This window comes from Zootoca vivipara, chromosome 7 (assembly GCF_965207765.1).
Source record: "Zootoca vivipara chromosome 7, rZooViv2.hap1.1, whole genome shotgun sequence".
Lineage (NCBI taxonomy): Eukaryota > Metazoa > Chordata > Lepidosauria > Squamata > Lacertidae > Zootoca > Zootoca vivipara.
The window spans coordinates 33,286,534-33,303,949 of record NC_142590.1 but is presented as its reverse complement, the minus strand read 5'-3'; the positions used below and the strand labels follow the sequence as shown (position 1 = coordinate 33,303,949).

General features: G+C 45.4%; 1 protein-coding gene across 1 annotated transcript in view; it reads right to left on the bottom strand.

The window, feature by feature from the left end:
- Positions 1 to 5,997: 5,997 nt before the first annotated feature.
- Positions 5,998 to 17,416, bottom strand: part of WLS (Wnt ligand secretion mediator) — a 47,930-nt gene continuing 36,511 nt past the window's right edge. Inside the window, exons 9-12 of the mRNA XM_035123294.3 lie at positions 16,907 to 17,050; positions 9,508 to 9,591; positions 7,977 to 8,130; positions 5,998 to 6,959 (exon numbers count right to left, since the gene is read on the bottom strand). Coding sequence (XP_034979185.1) covers positions 6,850 to 6,959; positions 7,977 to 8,130; positions 9,508 to 9,591; positions 16,907 to 17,050 — 492 coding nt within the window. The 3' untranslated portion in view covers positions 5,998 to 6,849. The remainder of the gene's footprint in view (positions 6,960 to 7,976; positions 8,131 to 9,507; positions 9,592 to 16,906; positions 17,051 to 17,416) is intronic.

Below are 17,416 nucleotides of genomic sequence, written 5' to 3'. Positions count from 1 at the left end.
TTGGGTTCCCTTCCAACTCTGATTCTTAGTCAAGTTGCAGTGCCATCCTTCATATTGTATTTGTATTGTATTTATTTTATTAAACCCTTAGCATTGCAGAGCATCTAGAACAGGCATCCCCAAATTTCGGCCCTCCAGATGTTTTGGACTACAATTCCCATAATCCCTGACCACTGGTCCTCTTAGCTAGGGATCATGGGAGTTGTAGGCAAAAAGATCTGGAGGGCCGCAGTTTGGGGATGCCTGATCTAGAACCACAGAAGAGAGAGAGATAGGATTGGAAGACAGCCTCAAAATTAATTCAAAATTCATTGCATTAGTTCTGCAGCCACATTTTCAGATGGAAGCTTTCTTTGAATGAAATATTCTCTGCCGGAGAGTGTGTTTTTAACTCAAAGTGCATTGGGTTTCACAATATACTTTGCACACCTATGGCTTCCTTCCTTTTTAGATCAGGTTGCTAGGTTGCATCCTGGAGACTGCCACTGCATACCTACATTTCCCAAAGAAGCTGGACCTACAGCAGCTGCAATTTCACCGACTTCCCAGGAGTCGGTTCCACTGAATACCTCTGACTAGGCATGCAGAGACTTAACTAAGGAATTCAAACTTGTAGACTCAGTGTAACCCAGCAACTCTGCCCCAAGATGCGGAGAAGAAAACAAGCACATATCATGCAGCTGTACTCACCATTCTCTCACCTCGCCACTAGATGGTCTGCTCTGTTTAAAATATTTCTGATTCCAACAAAGGTTTCTGAATCACAGCATCAAGTAATTACTCAGAAGACTGGCTTCTATGCCCAAAAGCCTTGCAGGGGCTGATGGTGCTTGGCTAGAGGTGGCCTCTTTTATAATTGGTGGGGGGTTTTTTGTGTGTAAAATGGTTTTAAAATATTCATTCGGCTTCATAACACTTCCTATCCCTTGACACTAATGCAGGCACATTAAGTCTCATCGATGGAAAATGTGGAGAGTACTCAGAGATTTTGCAGCTGTGGTTCCGGTTTCCGCCTGCAGGAATGGCGGACCTGTTTTCCATCTCTCTGACCTTTGTAAGGAATTTGGCGGTTGCTAGGGGAGTAAATGGCAACCCCCTACCCTCTCCGGGGGTTACGGAGAGGGGCCGCTGGCCCGCGATGCCCCCAGACCCACTCCGACTGTTTTTGGAGTGGGGGGAGCTTGGGCTGAGCACTTACGAGGGCCAGGACTCCCGGACGCTAATCTGCATGGCGGGGATTTCCATGGTTAAAGAAGATAATTAGGCTTAAATCTATGGACATACTTCAGAAGGAGGGAAAGAAGCGCTGTTTACTGCTGAGAAATTTATGCTGCCGAGTGAGAGGAGTCAAAGATTGTACTGCATCTGGAAGAAGGATTGATGGGGACGGAGCGATAAGGGGAGTGAGTTTTTATTTTATTTTTTTTCTTCATATTGTTGCCTCGTACCTTCCCGGACGCGATGTCCTGGCTTGTTTGGAGTGAAAGAGAAGCAAAAGACTGTGTGAGTTGAACCTTATAACTGTTGTTATTGAGCATATTTTTTTAAAGATGTGGAGTTGCCGATGAGAAAAGCCCCCCCCTAGTCGGACGGAAGGAGTTCTGAATGCGTTCGGAGGATTTATGAGCTGTGACGCACTTTAAATTGGAGCAGCGACCTGAAGCTAAGTTCAGCTATAGGGCAAGGAGATCCATTAATTTACCAAGAGTCTATGGTTTGATGTTTGGGTCTCCTGCCTGGAAAAGCTGTAAATTCTATAATGATCGTAAATCTTCATGGCTATGGAGAAAAGCGAAAGTGATTTGAGCTTTTTAAGATGGCGCTACTTCGAATTGCTTCAACGCAACAGGAGCTCCATTAAGAAGATTTATGGGGAGGCTGGACTGATTAACTCACACAGGAGAAAGAACATCTGTGAGACTTTGTTTGATATTTATATCAGCAGCTGGGAAACAATCGTGAAAGTGGAAAACATCTATGTGACTGTAAGGGGAAGATTTGGATTATTATGAACTTGAAGGACGATTTGAACTTTAGAAAAAAGACGGCAGTGGACAGTTGCGAGGAATTCCCAATTTCTTGAAGCATGGGAACCCAAATAAAAAATTCTTTAGATGATTTGGCATAACATTCGGTCTGATTGATATATATATGTGTATAATTTGAAATATTGAATGTGATATAATTGGTTTTAATTGGAAAATTAATAAAAATATTTTTTTTTAAAAAAAAAAGAGATTTTGCAGCTGCAACAACAAAAAAGCCCAAAGTACTTCTGTCAGTCAATAGGCCTTTCTAATGAACAGAGTTTTAAAAAGAATTATTTCAGGAAAGGAAATGACATGCAGCATAGCTGGGAATCCAAGGTGATGCAGTGGGTAGTGGTGGTTTTTGAGCAGGGGATGCTAACTAGTTTGAATCTCTGCTCAGTGTTGGGATCTCAGTATCCTTTAGCTCCGTTGCTAAATACACATAATATGAGCTGTTGCACTGATACACATAATATGCGGCTCAGGATCGCGATACCCCAAGGACTGCCTCTTTCCATATGAACTTACCCAGACCCTTCTTTATGTGCCCCCTCCTTGAGAGGTTCAGAGGGTGGCAACACAAGAACAGGCCTTCTCTGCAGTGGCTCCCCGTCTGTGGAATGCTCTCCCCAGGGAAGTTTGCCTGGCACCTTCATTATACAAATTTAAGCACCAGGCAAAAACGTTTTTTTAACCAGGCCTTTGGTTGATCTTATTGACACCCAACACCCTTTTAGAATGTGGTTCTTTTGGGGTTTTTTTAAAATTGGGTTGTTGTTTTTATTTTTATTATGTATTTTGTGGTTTTATATCTTGATTTTATTCTGCGAACCACTCTTGAGATCCCCGGGTATAGGGCGGTATATAAATTCAATCAATCAATCAAGTGAGCACTCATGGAGTTGGGGGGGCCCTCAAGGGCCATCTAGACCAACCCCCAATGAACTGGTGGAACTAACTGCCACAAGAGAAGTGACGATAGGTTCTCAAGCTGGGTAACAAATTGATCCACAGATAGCTACTAGTACATTATGGCTGCATGGGAGCTCCAAGTTTTGTTTGTTTTCTTCCTGTAACTCTTCTAAATTGAGTTCACCCATAGGATACAGATGTAAATCAATACAAAAAGAAATACAGTAAATGAATTGGCTTAAACTAGTAACAGGCTTACGTTTTGAGGCCAAAAGGAGAGGAACAGTGGAAGGCAGCTATTGCTTCCAAGCCCTGCTTGTGGACTCCTTGAAGGCCACTGGTTGGGCAAGAGTGGGGAGCAAGATGCTGGACCTTTCATCTGATCCAGCAGGGCTCTTACATTCACAAAAACAACCAGAAACCAAAACAAGATGCCCAGTGCAGGGTTCCACCCAGCAGGCTAGTCCTTCACTCTTCCATCTCCCCAGCTCAACAGTTGTATGCAGGGACTACCTAAGGATCCACATTTGGGGAAGGGAGTTCCACATTAACACTCCAAATTAAACCACATGTTTTTCCTGCACTGTAGAAGTGACCCTTAAAGTGTGGGCACCAAGCAATGGAGAAGATCCTACAGCACATGGGAACTTTCTAAACCCAACCATCACAATAACAGACCCTTCCAAGTGTCTCTGTTTTCCAGGGACATCCCTGGTTTAGGGACGCTGTCCCTGTTTCTGGTTTGATCCCAGAATGTCCTAGTTTTCCTTAGGATGTCCCTACTTTAATTGCAGAAATGTTGGAGGGTATGGAGTTATCCGACCCCCAAGCTGTCTGAAGGCAATCCTGTATAGGGAAGGCTTTTCTTTTCTTTTTAAAAAATGTCTCAACACTTTATTTTGCTTTTATATATGCTGGAAGCCGCCCAGACTACCCAGCAAGATGTGTGGGGTATAGTGAAATTATTATTATGGAATGGGGTGTCCCTATTTTCATCAGGGAAATGTTGGACGGTATGCAGTATGTTTTTGCTTGACAGTATAAAACTCCCTTTTGTGTTGGTTTCATTTTAAATCCCAGGTTACACTACCCTGCTGCCAGCAGATGGCAGCAAACAGCTTCGACATGCAGGATGAGTCACTAATTTTTAAATCAGATTTCCCAAATCAAGATAGGCAGCTAGAAGACACAAAGTTCTTTGCAACAGAGACACATCTATTTGGTTTGATTTTCAGGAGTCTCTTTTCCTTTGGGGGGGGGGGGAACTCATTTAGACGTAGGGATTTAGCTGGAGGATGGGTTGGAAACTCTGGATCAAGTAGGCAGGTGCTTCAGAATACCCCAAACATAACTGCATCTTTTGGAGTCTGCAAACTTGGGGAGAGGAGAAGATACTGCTTGGAAATACTACAGAATAGTGAAAAGCAGCAGCAGTCCTCAAACTCTTGCATCATTGCCTCCCCACATTTCCAGTGACTATTGAAGAAGGAAGATGTAGAGCTTCCCTCTCTTAAAGGGAAATGTTGGAGATAAATGCTGCTGTGCCGTGCCCACAGAATGGCACTCTGCACATGCTTGAAAGTGCTCTTATGTTCTGTGCCAGGGCTGGGCTCTGGCACTAAAACCTAGTATTTCCCAGGAAGAGGGAATGGTGATTACACCAGTCTGGGAGCTGTTGTTTATGAGGAGGAGGGGGAGGAATAACAATACTCAGAACTTACTTCCCAGGATTTTGGGTGTGTGTGTTGTGGCTGCTTAAAGGTAATGCTACGGCTTCGAAGCAGCATGGTTCAGCTTTAAATGCATAAGGATAAGGTGCAAGAACAAGAACGATAATCAGCCTACTATTCAAAATTTGGACATGTTCAACCTTTCAAAGGCTGCTAGCAAACCCTGGACATTTATGTGCTCATGATAGGGCACCCTGCTAGGCTCTGCCTTTGGTGCAGCAAAATCCAAGCCATCGGACCTCTGCAGTGTGAGCCCTTTCTCGTTCCTTGCCACTTTCCCCCCACCCTGCTTCTTATCCTTACCCATACCTTTCGGTTATTGCCTAGCAACCACAAAATGCAGTTATGTTTCTCCATGGATATAGCAGAACAGCCTTCCTGGTGAGGTGTGATCTTGGCACAAAGTAGCTGACTTCCGATTCCACGTGACAGGGCAGCCCCTGCACCTTGGAGAGCTGTGCAGGAGAAATTTCAGCAGGCATTGCTTGCCAGAATTCATTAAGATAGTGTGAGTGTGTGTGTGTGTGTGTGTGTGAGAGAGAGAGAGAGAGAGAGAGAGAGAGAGAGAGAGAGAGCGCACTTGGGCCAGTCAGTCTCTAACTAGCCCACTTCACAGGGTTGGTGCAAGGATGAAAACACATCGAGAGGGAGAACCATGAAACCCTGAGCTCCTTGAAGGCAAGGCAGGCTATAAATTTAATAAATCCTCCATAACATCATAAACACATGGGGAGCAAGGCCACATGTGCTATTCCCCTCTGGGAGAGGGCTCATCTTGGGCGGTGTGTGTGTGTGTGTGTGTGTGGAGGCAGTGGCTATCCCCCATTTTTTGACCTACAGACCTACAATTGCGTGGAAGATAATGCCTGTAGAGGGCTTTGGTTTTAGCCTTTCTTAAGTCTTCGGCGGGGTGTTGGTTAAGACCTGCCCCTTTAAACTGAATTGCATCACTAACCCCCTTGATGATAAAGGGACCCCCTTCTTTCTTCTCTAGAAAACTGAGTCCAGCTCTGTGCAATAGACAAAAAAGGGGAATGCTCCTTGGCGCAATGAAAGATTTTTTTCTCTCTCTCTGTCTCTCCCCCCCTCTCTCACAAACAAATGCTCATCACCATCCATTTACCTGACTTAGGTTTACAGTTCTGAACCTATGCAGGGGCAATGGTCCACTGGAATGCACCCAATTTCCAGCAGATGTCAGCATTCTCTTTTCCACTGCCACACTTTCCGCAGATAGATTTAAGGAGACAGCTTAAAACAGAGCAGCAACATTTGCTTATATGTTTCCCTACCAAAAAATAAATAAAATAAGCAAAAGGCAAGAATTATTTGTATATTTTATTCATAGTATAAAAAGGGAAAAAAGATCTACAGTGTCCCCCAAGTTACGTGGAGCATTTATTTAAAAGAAAAGAAATAGAAACAGAACGAAAGAATTAAACAGTGCACACACACAGTCCTTTCACCTCCGTGGGTTATGTATCATACAAGTAAACAGGGATTCTTAGGGCATATAAAAAGATATCTACACCAGATAGACTTGTTAGTATTCACAGCACGCACGCACGCACACGCACACAAATAGCCCGACTTAAAGCTGAAATGGCCTTATTTGTACCAAAACTTTACAAAAAGTAGTTTTATACTAGACTATAAAAGAAGTCATGAATGTGCTTATTAAAGCATGTAAATATTAACCATTACGTGTGATATAAATAAAGAACAAAAAATGGTTCTGAACGTAGGTTTTGGGAGTGTGGAATAAAAAAAACCTTGTCTTGGGGAAGCACAAAGTATTCCAATTCTGTTTCCCAATCATGTCCCTATATCAGAAGGAGCAGGTGGTGTGTGGGTAATGAATAAGGTATTAAACCAAAGGTCCTACATGGAAACAGGCACCTCTCCTTTCCATACATCCAGCTCTCACTCTCAATCATCCCCCACCCCACCCTGCTTCTTCTGCAGTTAACACCCAAGACAAACTAAAGAGTGTTCTGGGGGGGGGGGGAGTCAAAAGAAAGATACACTACTATCAAAGCAGCATTTCCACCAGGTTGCCACCGTTCCGTGAAAATGCCCCATCAGTGCCAGGCACTTTGGGGATGATTTTAGACACAGATCATCACCCTTTCCATGTGTCACCCACAGTTTGTGCCTGATGAGTCCTGCTTTAGTGGTTACTCCTGGGCTTCCTTGCGAGCCAGTTTGTAAACCTCTGTCGGTCCATCCACGTGGGTTATTGTGGTAGTGAGCTGAAGCTCTTCTCCGCTGTTTACTCCCAGGTCTCCTGGAAAAAATAAAATAAAGCCATGTCTCAGACAAAAGTTCGGTCTTGGCATGAGGACAGTCACGGAACAGGCCTCCATGGGGCCTTTGGAAGAGAATATTCTTTTTGAAAAGCTGGCAGTAAGGGAACACCTTTTTAAAAGTCTGCATCAAACTTTAAAGCAGAGATTTAATTCAGGAATTGTCTTTGAGAGTTCTGTCTGAGGCAGGATTTGGTACATAAGAACACATCCTTAAACTGATCAGTCCACACGATCAGTACAAGCCAAAAGAGGTGATTCCACATGACATTTCTGGGTCACAATGATCTAGCCACAACTGGGCACAGGCAGGCTTTAGGTTAAAAGGGTGTACTATTTTAACTAAAACTTTGAGGTGAAATAGAGCCAGTTGTGAAATAGTATACCTCAAATACCAAACCACCATGGACTTAATCACGGCTTGTAGCCCTGAATGCTTTTGGCAACCAGCTTTTTAGAACAGGCCTACGCGTCACTAAAGGAAAAGTGGGTTTCTGTCTGAATACATGTTCAGCTCAGGATTTTGTTTTCCGTACAGGGACTTAACTCCTGGTTTCCCACCACCATCTCAGCAGCCTCCTTTACAAGGGATGGGACAAGGGAGAGAAAGCCTTTTTGCCACTGCCTTGGTGGTGACACTGCCCATCACTTGGAGATCGACCAGCAATTACAGAACAACTTCCACACACCTTACACTCAAAGAAACATAGGAAAGCGCTGCTTTATCAGGTCAGTGGCTCATCTAAGTCTAGCATCCTGTTCTCACCAAATGCCTATAGGAAACCCTTCATAATTAGAACAGAAGGCAGAATGAGCCCCAAAACCGCAATATAGGTTTTCCTCGGCTACCCTCAACATAGGAACATCCATTAGCAGTCACAACTCCATGCCGCCAATACCAATGAGAGGGTACCCAGACTTAAAACACACTGAAGCCCCTGTCTTCTTAAAAAAAAAGGGAGGTGACTTCAACCCAAGCCACTGCTGCATCAGCCCACCGTTCGATTGCTCTTCGACGTAGTTTTTGTGTGAGGGAGCATACAAGAACATCAGAGCGAAGACGTAAAGATTCCACATCCCGTAAATCCCTGTGAAAAAGGCACTGTTCACTTGGACGGTGTAGTCGCCCCATTTCCAGCTGCCTTCAGACACCTACCCAGGAGAAAGAGAAGGTAAAACCAAGTGAGGAACAGAGCAAGCAGGAAAAACAACCGAATCCCAACCGCACCCTTAGAGAAACGGCCCTTTCTGTGTTGGAAATCGCGAATCCCAATCCTTTTCCAGACTCCTCTTTCCTAGGCGTGTCCTTACTGGTTTGCTTTCTCTATATACAATGACTAGAAGAAAAGTAAACAGGTCCAATCCTATCTTGAACCATGATGGGCCGCGTGGCTCAGGTGGTGGAATTGTAGGCACCATGTGACACCTGCAGAGCTGGCCACGCACTACAGCCACACTCACAGGATAGTTAGTTGTTCGGAGACTTCTATTCCCCTCACAGAACTACACTTCTTAAGAGTGTCTTAAGGCAAATTACACTTAGGCAAATTAAGGCCCAGGGGCCGGATCTGGACCATCACCTTCTAAGTCTGGCCCACGGATAGTCCAGGAATCAGCGTGTTTTTACATGAGTAGAATGTGTCCTTTTATTTAAAATGCATCTCTGGGTTATTTGTGGGGCATAGGAATTCGTCCATTTTTATTTTTGTTTCCAAAATATAGTCTGGCCCCCCCACAAGGCCTGAGGGACAGGGGACTGTCCCCCTGCTGAAGAAGTTTCCTGGTCTTAACAGTTAATCCTTCTTCCCAGGGAATTATGGGAATTGTAGCTGTGCGAAGGGAAAAGGAAAGGTCTTCAAATAACTTTCAGCGCCCTTAACAAACGGCAGGTGACGTCATCTGCAGCACTGCCAATGGCATGTTACAGTTTAAAATTCCCTTAACGGTGTTTCAAACTGTAATTTATCGCCACTGCAGCAAAGAGGCGCTGGCACTTTCTGGGTGACGTTCTCTGCAGTGTGTCACTTGGAAGAAGGAGCCGTTTCCTAGTAAGGGAGCACCTGTGCTTTGTCAACAGCAAGCAAGCAGGTGGAGAAGAGTGGAGTACTCCCTGTTTTGTCAGCTGGGGGCAGGAGGAGATGGAGGGGGCCCAGTCTCAGGTAGCACAATGCGTTGTGCTGCCTCTGGAAGCAATGCAGTGTGGGTAAATGTTTCATAGGGGAACACTTCCAGGCCCCATTCCCCCATGCTCTCCAACATCTCTACTACATGGTTAAAGCTCCAAATCCCCCCCAAAAAAATGCACATGGTCTTGTCTCGGAAGAAAAAGCACCCCACATTCTGAATGCAAAGGTTATTTGTTGATTCCAACAGGTCATTAGTGAAGGACCAGATGAAAGCTCTTACCCAAAAGCACCATAACGTTTCTCTAGCAGGTTTTAAAAGGCCACAGCACAACCACCACATAGAAACAATTGGGGGGTGGGGGAAACGACACCTCTTTGGAAAGTCATTTTTTAGTTTACTCACCTGACTGACAATGAAAAATATTATGGTCATGGCTGCACAAGCTAATGTGATTAGCATCAAGAACTTGAATCTGAAGATCAGCCCCTAGGGAGACACAGAAACATAACAAGCGTGTGTTAGGGGGGAACTTCGCTTCAAATATTTCAAAGATTACTGGGAAAGCAAGCAAGAGGGAGACAGTCAGGTCAGCACCTTTAGTCTCAAAGAACTTTGCTGTCAATATCCTGATCTCTTCTGATGGGTTACAGGTAGGTAGCCGTGTTGGTCTGAGTCGAAGCAAAATAAAAAAATTCCTTCAGTAGCACCTTAAAGACCAACTAAGTTTATATTTTGGTATGAGCTTTCGTGTGCATGCACACTTCTTCAGACTTCTTCATGCACACGAAAGCTCTTCTGATGGGATAAGCCTTTGTTTTGCTTGCCACCCTTAAAGCTTTGGCTTGGTGAGCATTCAACATACAGCATGTTTGACCATTGCTGCCTGGCAGCATCTCAATGGAAGGTAAGAAGAGAGGGATATAAGAGGACCACGGCAAGTGCTGGACCTTTCACGCAGCACAGGGCAGGGCGGTGTGGCTTCCCAATGCCGCGCACTGCTGCTGCCTGCTACCAATAAAGGAGGGCAGGTGAGCTAGTGGGAAGCAGCCAAATGGTCCTGCTGCATCTGCACCGAGCTACCTGCTGCCTCCCTGCTCTACAACGGGCAGCAACACACACATTGGGAAGGCATCACACTGAGCTCCCACACTGCCCTACCAGCCGCTACCAATGCAAAGCTTGAAAAGCATGGCCAAGGAATGAAGGAAGGGGAAGGGGCTCCTGGGACAATTGCTTGAGCAGCGGCTGCAGCGCAATGGATATCACTCGCTGGGGATGCTTATTCGCCACTGCAACTCTTTTCTTTGTGAAACCCCTTGGGCTGCTTTGCAGAATCACAGGATTGTAGTTTCTGTGTAATCAGGTGTATTTGTTTTTATTTTGGGGGAGGGGGAGAAGAATAATGCCTTCAGTAATGTCCAGGACAGTGGTTTTTCTTTTTAAAAATATTTTTATTAGAGAAAAGAGATTTTTAAAACAGTATAAATTTCCAATACATAGCCAATTACAATTCCCCCCCTCTCCCCCCTCTAAGTTTGTACATATTATTTTCTGCATGTTATAAAATTGTACAGTACAGCCTTATGTATCATGTGTTCTACTAATAAATTGGGGGTGTTTATTCAAAACCTGCCATGGAGTCCAGGTCCTTTTGTTGTCTTTTTAAATAATTTGTAAAAAGTTCCCATTCTTCTTTGAAGTCGCAGTTGTCCTTCTCACGTAGTTTATATGTCAACTTTGCCAACTCCGCAGAGCTCATCAGTTTTTCTTGCCAGTGGTTTTTCAACCAGTGTGCCGTGGCACCCTGAGGTGCCGTGAAGGACAGTCAGGGGTGCCATGGACAGCACTAGACTCCATCCCAAATGCTGGTGTGGCTGTTAGTTGCAGCCGTGGCTACAAGCTCCACAGGCGAATGGTGCCTCTGGGGCTGGTTGACAGGAGGTGAGGTAGCCTCAGAGTAAGCAAGCAAGTGGGTGAGGGAGCCCAGCCAGCCAGTCCACCAACCTTTGCTGTTGGGAATGGACGGACAAGTGGGAAGCTAGGCAGGCAGGCAAGCAGGCAGGCAGGCAGGCAGGCAGGCAGTGCTCTAGCCTTTCTTCTGCTTGCTTGCATGCAATGCCTGCCTGGGAGCTGAGTGCCTGTTGCTGAAGGGAAGCCTTTCCACCATGCAGATCTCTGCTGCCTCCGAAGGCAAGATGGTGGCCTCACATCCACCTTCGGCCAGTCTCTGTTGGGCCACTAATGCTGGGGGCATCCTCTTCCCATGCCCCTGTGGGGCGGCGTGAGGAGGCACCTCTTTTTGGGGTGTGGGGCAGCTCAGAGACCGGGGGGGGGGGGGGGGCTGCAGCCGCTGCCTGGAGGACTCCTGTGACAAATTGAAGCACTTTTAAAATGTTTATTCCTGCCCGGCTGGCAAAGAGTTAACCCACCTCCAGCCTGACTGGCATAGAACTCTGATGGGGGCGGGACTGTGCCCGGTTTTAAAAAAAGGAGGGAGTGTGGGTTTGGTGAGTTAGGAGGGAGAGGGAGGAAGGTGTGGTGTGATGTTATGTGGTGGCTTATATGACGACAGTTAAGAGGCTAGGAAAACTTAAAGTTAAATGTTTGACTGAGTTTATTTTGTACAACTGGAACAAAGCTAATTAATAAATGACACGTTAAAGAATCACTTATGTTTTTAACACAATAAAACTTCATCTCTGTTTTTGCCAACAAGAGGTCCGTTTGTATTTTTCCAGCGAGGTACCAGGACTCACAGCCGTGGTGACTCAAGAGAGGGCCAAACTCACCTCAGGCAGGGAGGTGGTGGTTTGTGTCCTGAAGTTACACGGAGGAGGCTTAGAAGGGTAACCGGAGGTGCCAAGAAGTTGCCAGAGTGCCTAGGGCAAACTTCTACAGTGGGGGAATCCAACTGAGGGAGACCCTTTACAGGAGGCAAGAGGTTATTCCTGGGGGACAGCCTAGAGTTTCTTAAGGTACCAGGCCACGTAGGCTGGAAGGCTCTCCTTACTTAGAAACCCATTAGGAAAAGGGGTTTATTTTTGAGGCGGCAGGAGAAGAGGGTGGGTGTTTTCCCCTCTGGATTCCTGTGTCGCAGTGATAGTAAGGTAGAGTGGGACCCGGGTCGTCACATTTTTGGTGGCAGCGTCGTGATCGAAATTCAAAGCTCACGCGCCTAGTTTGGTTTGAGTCTGTCAGGATTTTCCTGTGAGGAAAATGACTCACGTAAGAAAACCCAGAGAGGCAAAAGGAGATGAAAGAACGGAAGGGGCTGAGGGAAGCCCAGGTTCTGAGGTAGAACTGATGAAACTACGAATTGAGATGGCCCGAATTGAAGCTGAGAGGGAAAAGATAGCAGCTGAAAGTGAGAGGGAAAAAGCCAGAATTGAAAGTGAGAGAGAAAAAGCCAGAATTGAAGCTGAGAGGGAAAAGATAGCATCTGAAAGTGAGAGGGAAAAAGCTAGAATTGATAGTGAGAGGGAAAAAGCTAGAATTGAAGCTGAGGAGAGAATGCAGTCCGAGAGGTTAAGGGTTCAATTAGAACAGGACAGAATGAAGCTTGAAGAGATACGTCTGCGATCAGAATTAACTAGTAGCCCAGTTAATAATGATAGTATCGCAATTAATTTAAAAAGGTTCCCCAAATTTGGAAAAGACGATAATGTCGAATCGTTTCTATTTACCTTCGAACGCGTTTGTGTGGAATTTCAAATACCTGAGGAGAACTGGATGCTTTATTTAAGACCTCAAATTTGTGGGATACTAAGTGAAATTTATGCTGACCTGAGGGAAGAAGAGCTGTCAAGTTACCAAGTATTTAAGCAAAGGGTCAGGGTTCGATGTGGACTCACGGCTGAACAAAGCAGAAAGGCTTTCCGTGAGGCAAAAAAGGAACATAAAGAGACTTATGCCCAACTAGCTAGCCGCTTAGATAAATTACTTGACAGATGGATTCAAGGGAGTGGAGTGAAGAACTTTGATGAGTTAAAACAATTAATTTGTTTAGAACAATTTTTTAAGCAAATCCCTAGCAATTTACGTTGGTTCTTGAGGGATAAAAAACTGAAAACTGTGGCAGGGGTTGCTGAGGTCTTAGACGAACTACAAGGAGATTTCAATGAAATAGCATTCCCAAAACACTCACAGAAGGGTACTCCATGGAGAAACAGAGAAAATAAAGACAGGCAAGAAAATTTTCCTGTCAGGGAATCAGTTTCTGACAAGACAGGGTCTAAGAAAATCACTTGTTTTTTCTGTAATCGTGAGGGCCATGTACGTGCCAGGTGCCCCCTGCTGGTTAAGTCGCAAACTACACCTACTGCAGCTAAACAAGTAAAACTGGTAATGCAGTCACAGGAAAATAGCTCGCCTCAGACAGAAGGCTCAGAGAAAACAGACAGTCCAGCTGAGACTACTTCTAAGGTCTTGCAGGTCTGGAGGGCTGAGCAGGAGTGCAACCAAGATTACATGGAGCCAATTGAATTAAATGGTCAGTCTTGTTTAGGTTTGAGGGACACAGGAGCAGAAGTCTCACTTGTCAAATCACAATTTGTTCCAAAGGAGCAGTACCTCAAGGGTCAGTCCTATAGTTTAAAAGGCATATGGGGCCCACATTTTGAAGTACCATTAGCTGAAGTTGATATTACCTACAAAGGATTTTGTGGCAAATGGAGAGTAGGAATCCTAAATGAATTGGAGGTACCCTTTTTAATAGGGAATGACCTAGCTAGTCAGAAGCACCGTATTCAAGTGATAACTAGGTCACAGTCTCAAGTCACTGAGAGTAATCCTCCTGCAGTTATAGAGTCACCCATAGAGCCTGGTGAGGATGAAGGGCTGATTAGCGTGCCAGTGGTCCAGGAGCACGGTGCCCAATTCTTGAGTGATCAAAAAGAGGATGAAACTATAAAGGAGCTGTGGGGTAAAGCACAAAGTCCTACTGCAGAAGTAACTGTGGAGAACCCCTGCTTATTTACCACCATTGAGGGAAGACTGTATAGAATTTCTAGGAGGAGGAAAACTGCTGCTGTTTGGGAAAGGAAGAAACAGTTAGTGTTGCCAAGAGCTTACCGGTTGCAAGTGCTACAAATGGCACACGACGCACCCTCAGCAGCGCATCTAGGCATTAGAAAGACTAGTGATAGAATCCAAGCAAGATTTTACTGGCCTGGGATGGGCAAAGACATCAAAGAGTATTGCAAGTCCTGTGTGATCTGCCAAAAAGCAGGCAAAAGAGCGGACAAAACGCGAGGCTTGTTACAGTCTATTCCCGTAATTACTGAGCCCTTTTCCAGAGTAGGAGTGGACATCCTCGGGCCTATCTCCAGAGTTACAAAAAGGGGGAATAAGTTTATTTTATGCCTCATGGATTATGCTACGCGCTATCCAGAAGCAATACCTCTAAAGGACATTGACTCAAAGACTGTAGCAAAAGCCCTCATGTCGGTGTTCCTAAGGCTGGGATTCCCCAAAGAAATTATAACAGATTTAGGGACATCCTTCACGTCCAAGACCATGGAAGAGCTTTTAACTCTTTGTGGAATTAAGCATGTTAAAACTACGGCTTATCATCCACAGTCGAATGGCTTGACGGAGAAATTTAATTCGACCCTGAGCCGGATGCTAAAAACCTATTCCATCAATCATCCTAACGACTGGGATGAGAGGCTGCAACACTTCCTATTTGGTTATCGCGAAGTGCCGCAGGAGAGCACAGGGTTCAGTCCTTTTGAACTCCTATTTGGACGACAGCCACGAGGACCCCTAGACTTGATGAAAGCAGCGTGGTCACGGGAGGAGCAGATCGACAGCCCTGATGTTGTGACGTATCTACAGGAGCTGCAGAGCGACCTCCAAGAGTTACGGGAGCAAGCTGCTCACAACTTGCAGCAGGCACAGCGTCGACAGAAGCAGTGGTATGATGCACACGCAAGAGACAGATCTTTCCAGCCCGGTGACAGTGTGCTCGTGTTAAGAACAAGACGTCGAAAGAAGTTGGAGATGTCGTGGGACGGTCCCTTCAAAGTGGTCGAGAGGATATCAGCGGTGAACTATTTGGTAGAGTTAGATGGGGAAGGGAACCGATGTAAAAACTTTCATGTAAATTTACTTAAGCCTTATTTTGACAGAAATAAGTTGGTGTTACAAGTAAAGGGGAAGGTGACCCAAGGGATTCATTTAACTGGGTGGGGAGAGCTAAGTAAGGGCACAACTCTAGCAGAGGTGTCATTCGATGAAAGTCTGACCCCAGAGAAAAAGGAGCAGTTAAAAATAGTCCTTGCTCAGTTTGCCCAGATCTTCTCAAACATCCCAGGGAGGACCAGCCTAGCAACTCATGTAATAGACACAGGGTAAGCACATAAGTGGGAAGGAAAACATCATAGCGGACGCCTTATCCAGGTATTTTTGAGAGGTATAGGATGGTGCAAATTATTATATGAAACGGTGATAACCCTAGCAGAACATTTGTGCTTAGGCGTTATAATCTGACACATGCCAAACATGGTTTATCTGTGTACAAGTTTATGAGATGTGAATTTAGTTGACTTTGTAGTATGAATGTTATAGAATGCATTGATGTATTTTTAACCCCAAGCCCATTGCTTTGGCATTGCTCTAGTTAATTAAGAGCAAGCCGACGCAATGTCTTTGTGGTGGGGGTAGATATGTGACAAATTGAAGCACTTTTAAAATGTTTATTCCTGCCCGGCTGGCAAAGAGTTAACCCACCTCCAGCCTGACTGGCATAGAACTCTGATGGGGGCGGGACTGTGCCCGGTTTTAAAAAAAGGAGGGAGTGTGGGTTTGGTGAGTTAGGAGGGAGAGGGAGGAAGGTGTGGTGTGATGTTATGTGGTGGCTTATATGACGACAGTTAAGAGGCTAGGAAAACTTAAAGTTAAATGTTTGACTGAGTTTATTTTGTACAACTGGAACAAAGCTAATTAATAAATGACACGTTAAAGAATCACTTATGTTTTTAACACAATAAAACTTCATCTCTGTTTTTGCCAACAAGAGGTCCGTTTGTATTTTTCCAGCGAGGTACCAGGACTCACAGCCGTGGTGACTCAAGAGAGGGCCAAACTCACCTCAGGCAGGGAGGTGGTGGTTTGTGTCCTGAAGTTACACGGAGGAGGCTTAGAAGGGTAACCGGAGGTGCCAAGAAGTTGCCAGAGTGCCTAGGGCAAACTTCTACAGTGGGGGAATCCAACTGAGGGAGACCCTTTACAGGAGGCAAGAGGTTATTCCTGGGGGACAGCCTAGAGTTTCTTAAGGTACCAGGCCACGTAGGCTGGAAGGCTCTCCTTACTTAGAAACCCATTAGGAAAAGGGGTTTATTTTTGAGGCGGCAGGAGAAGAGGGTGGGTGTTTTCCCCTCTGGATTCCTGTGTCGCAGTGATAGTAAGGTAGAGTGGGACCCGGGTCGTCACAACTCCCAAGGAGAGGGGAGAGGAGAGCAGAGGAGGCTGAGGGAACACACCACAAGGGAGGGTGTTCAAAAAAGGGTGAGAGGTTGCCAGCTCTGCAGGCAAGGGGTGACATAACTGGGCTGCTGAGCCCCACAGGGGTGTCACAGAAAGAATGTAGTTGGTCAAGGGAGCCATGGGCAAGGTTAAAAACCTCTGGTTTAGGGGGTCCAGACTTGGCACTGTTAAAACCATCCTGTATCTTCTCCCCGTGAAGCCCTTGTTAGTGGCAAAACAAGCTCCGCTCTTTGGTTACGATTCACTAGCAACCTGATCAGAATATTGATGCAAAGTGGCCTTTTAAAAAGAAGACATTACTGCTCAGGCTCCTTACCTCATAGTGAAGCCTGCGCACTTTGCTCATTGCTGGGAGGCTGGATTGCTTGCCGCTGATATTTCTGAACACTTGAAACACCATGAAACACAGGAACAAGAAGTAGAGGCAGAGGCATATTCCGGCAACGATAATAAATGCCATCTGAGCAGTAAAGTTAAGTTACTCGACATACACACAGTAAAACACGAGGTGGAGACAGCAACAACGGGCAATTCAGTTGGCTTTGCAAAGTTAACACAACGTGGCTCTGTTCTTAAGGATAAGCTTAAGGATAAGTGTGCGTTACATTTACTATGCGTGTAAAAATGAGGCAGAGCATACAGGAAGTCCCAGGCCTGATGCGCTGCTATTGTTCCCCTTGGCTCTTGACATGGCATTAATGTGGGATAAAATATTGAAAACGTCAGGAGGCTAAAACAACCTCAGCTGGAATTGTCAGTTCTATTCTGCTGGAACACAGAGAAGATGCTCAGAAGCAGCAGCCACCTTGCAATCTTAAGGAAAGGC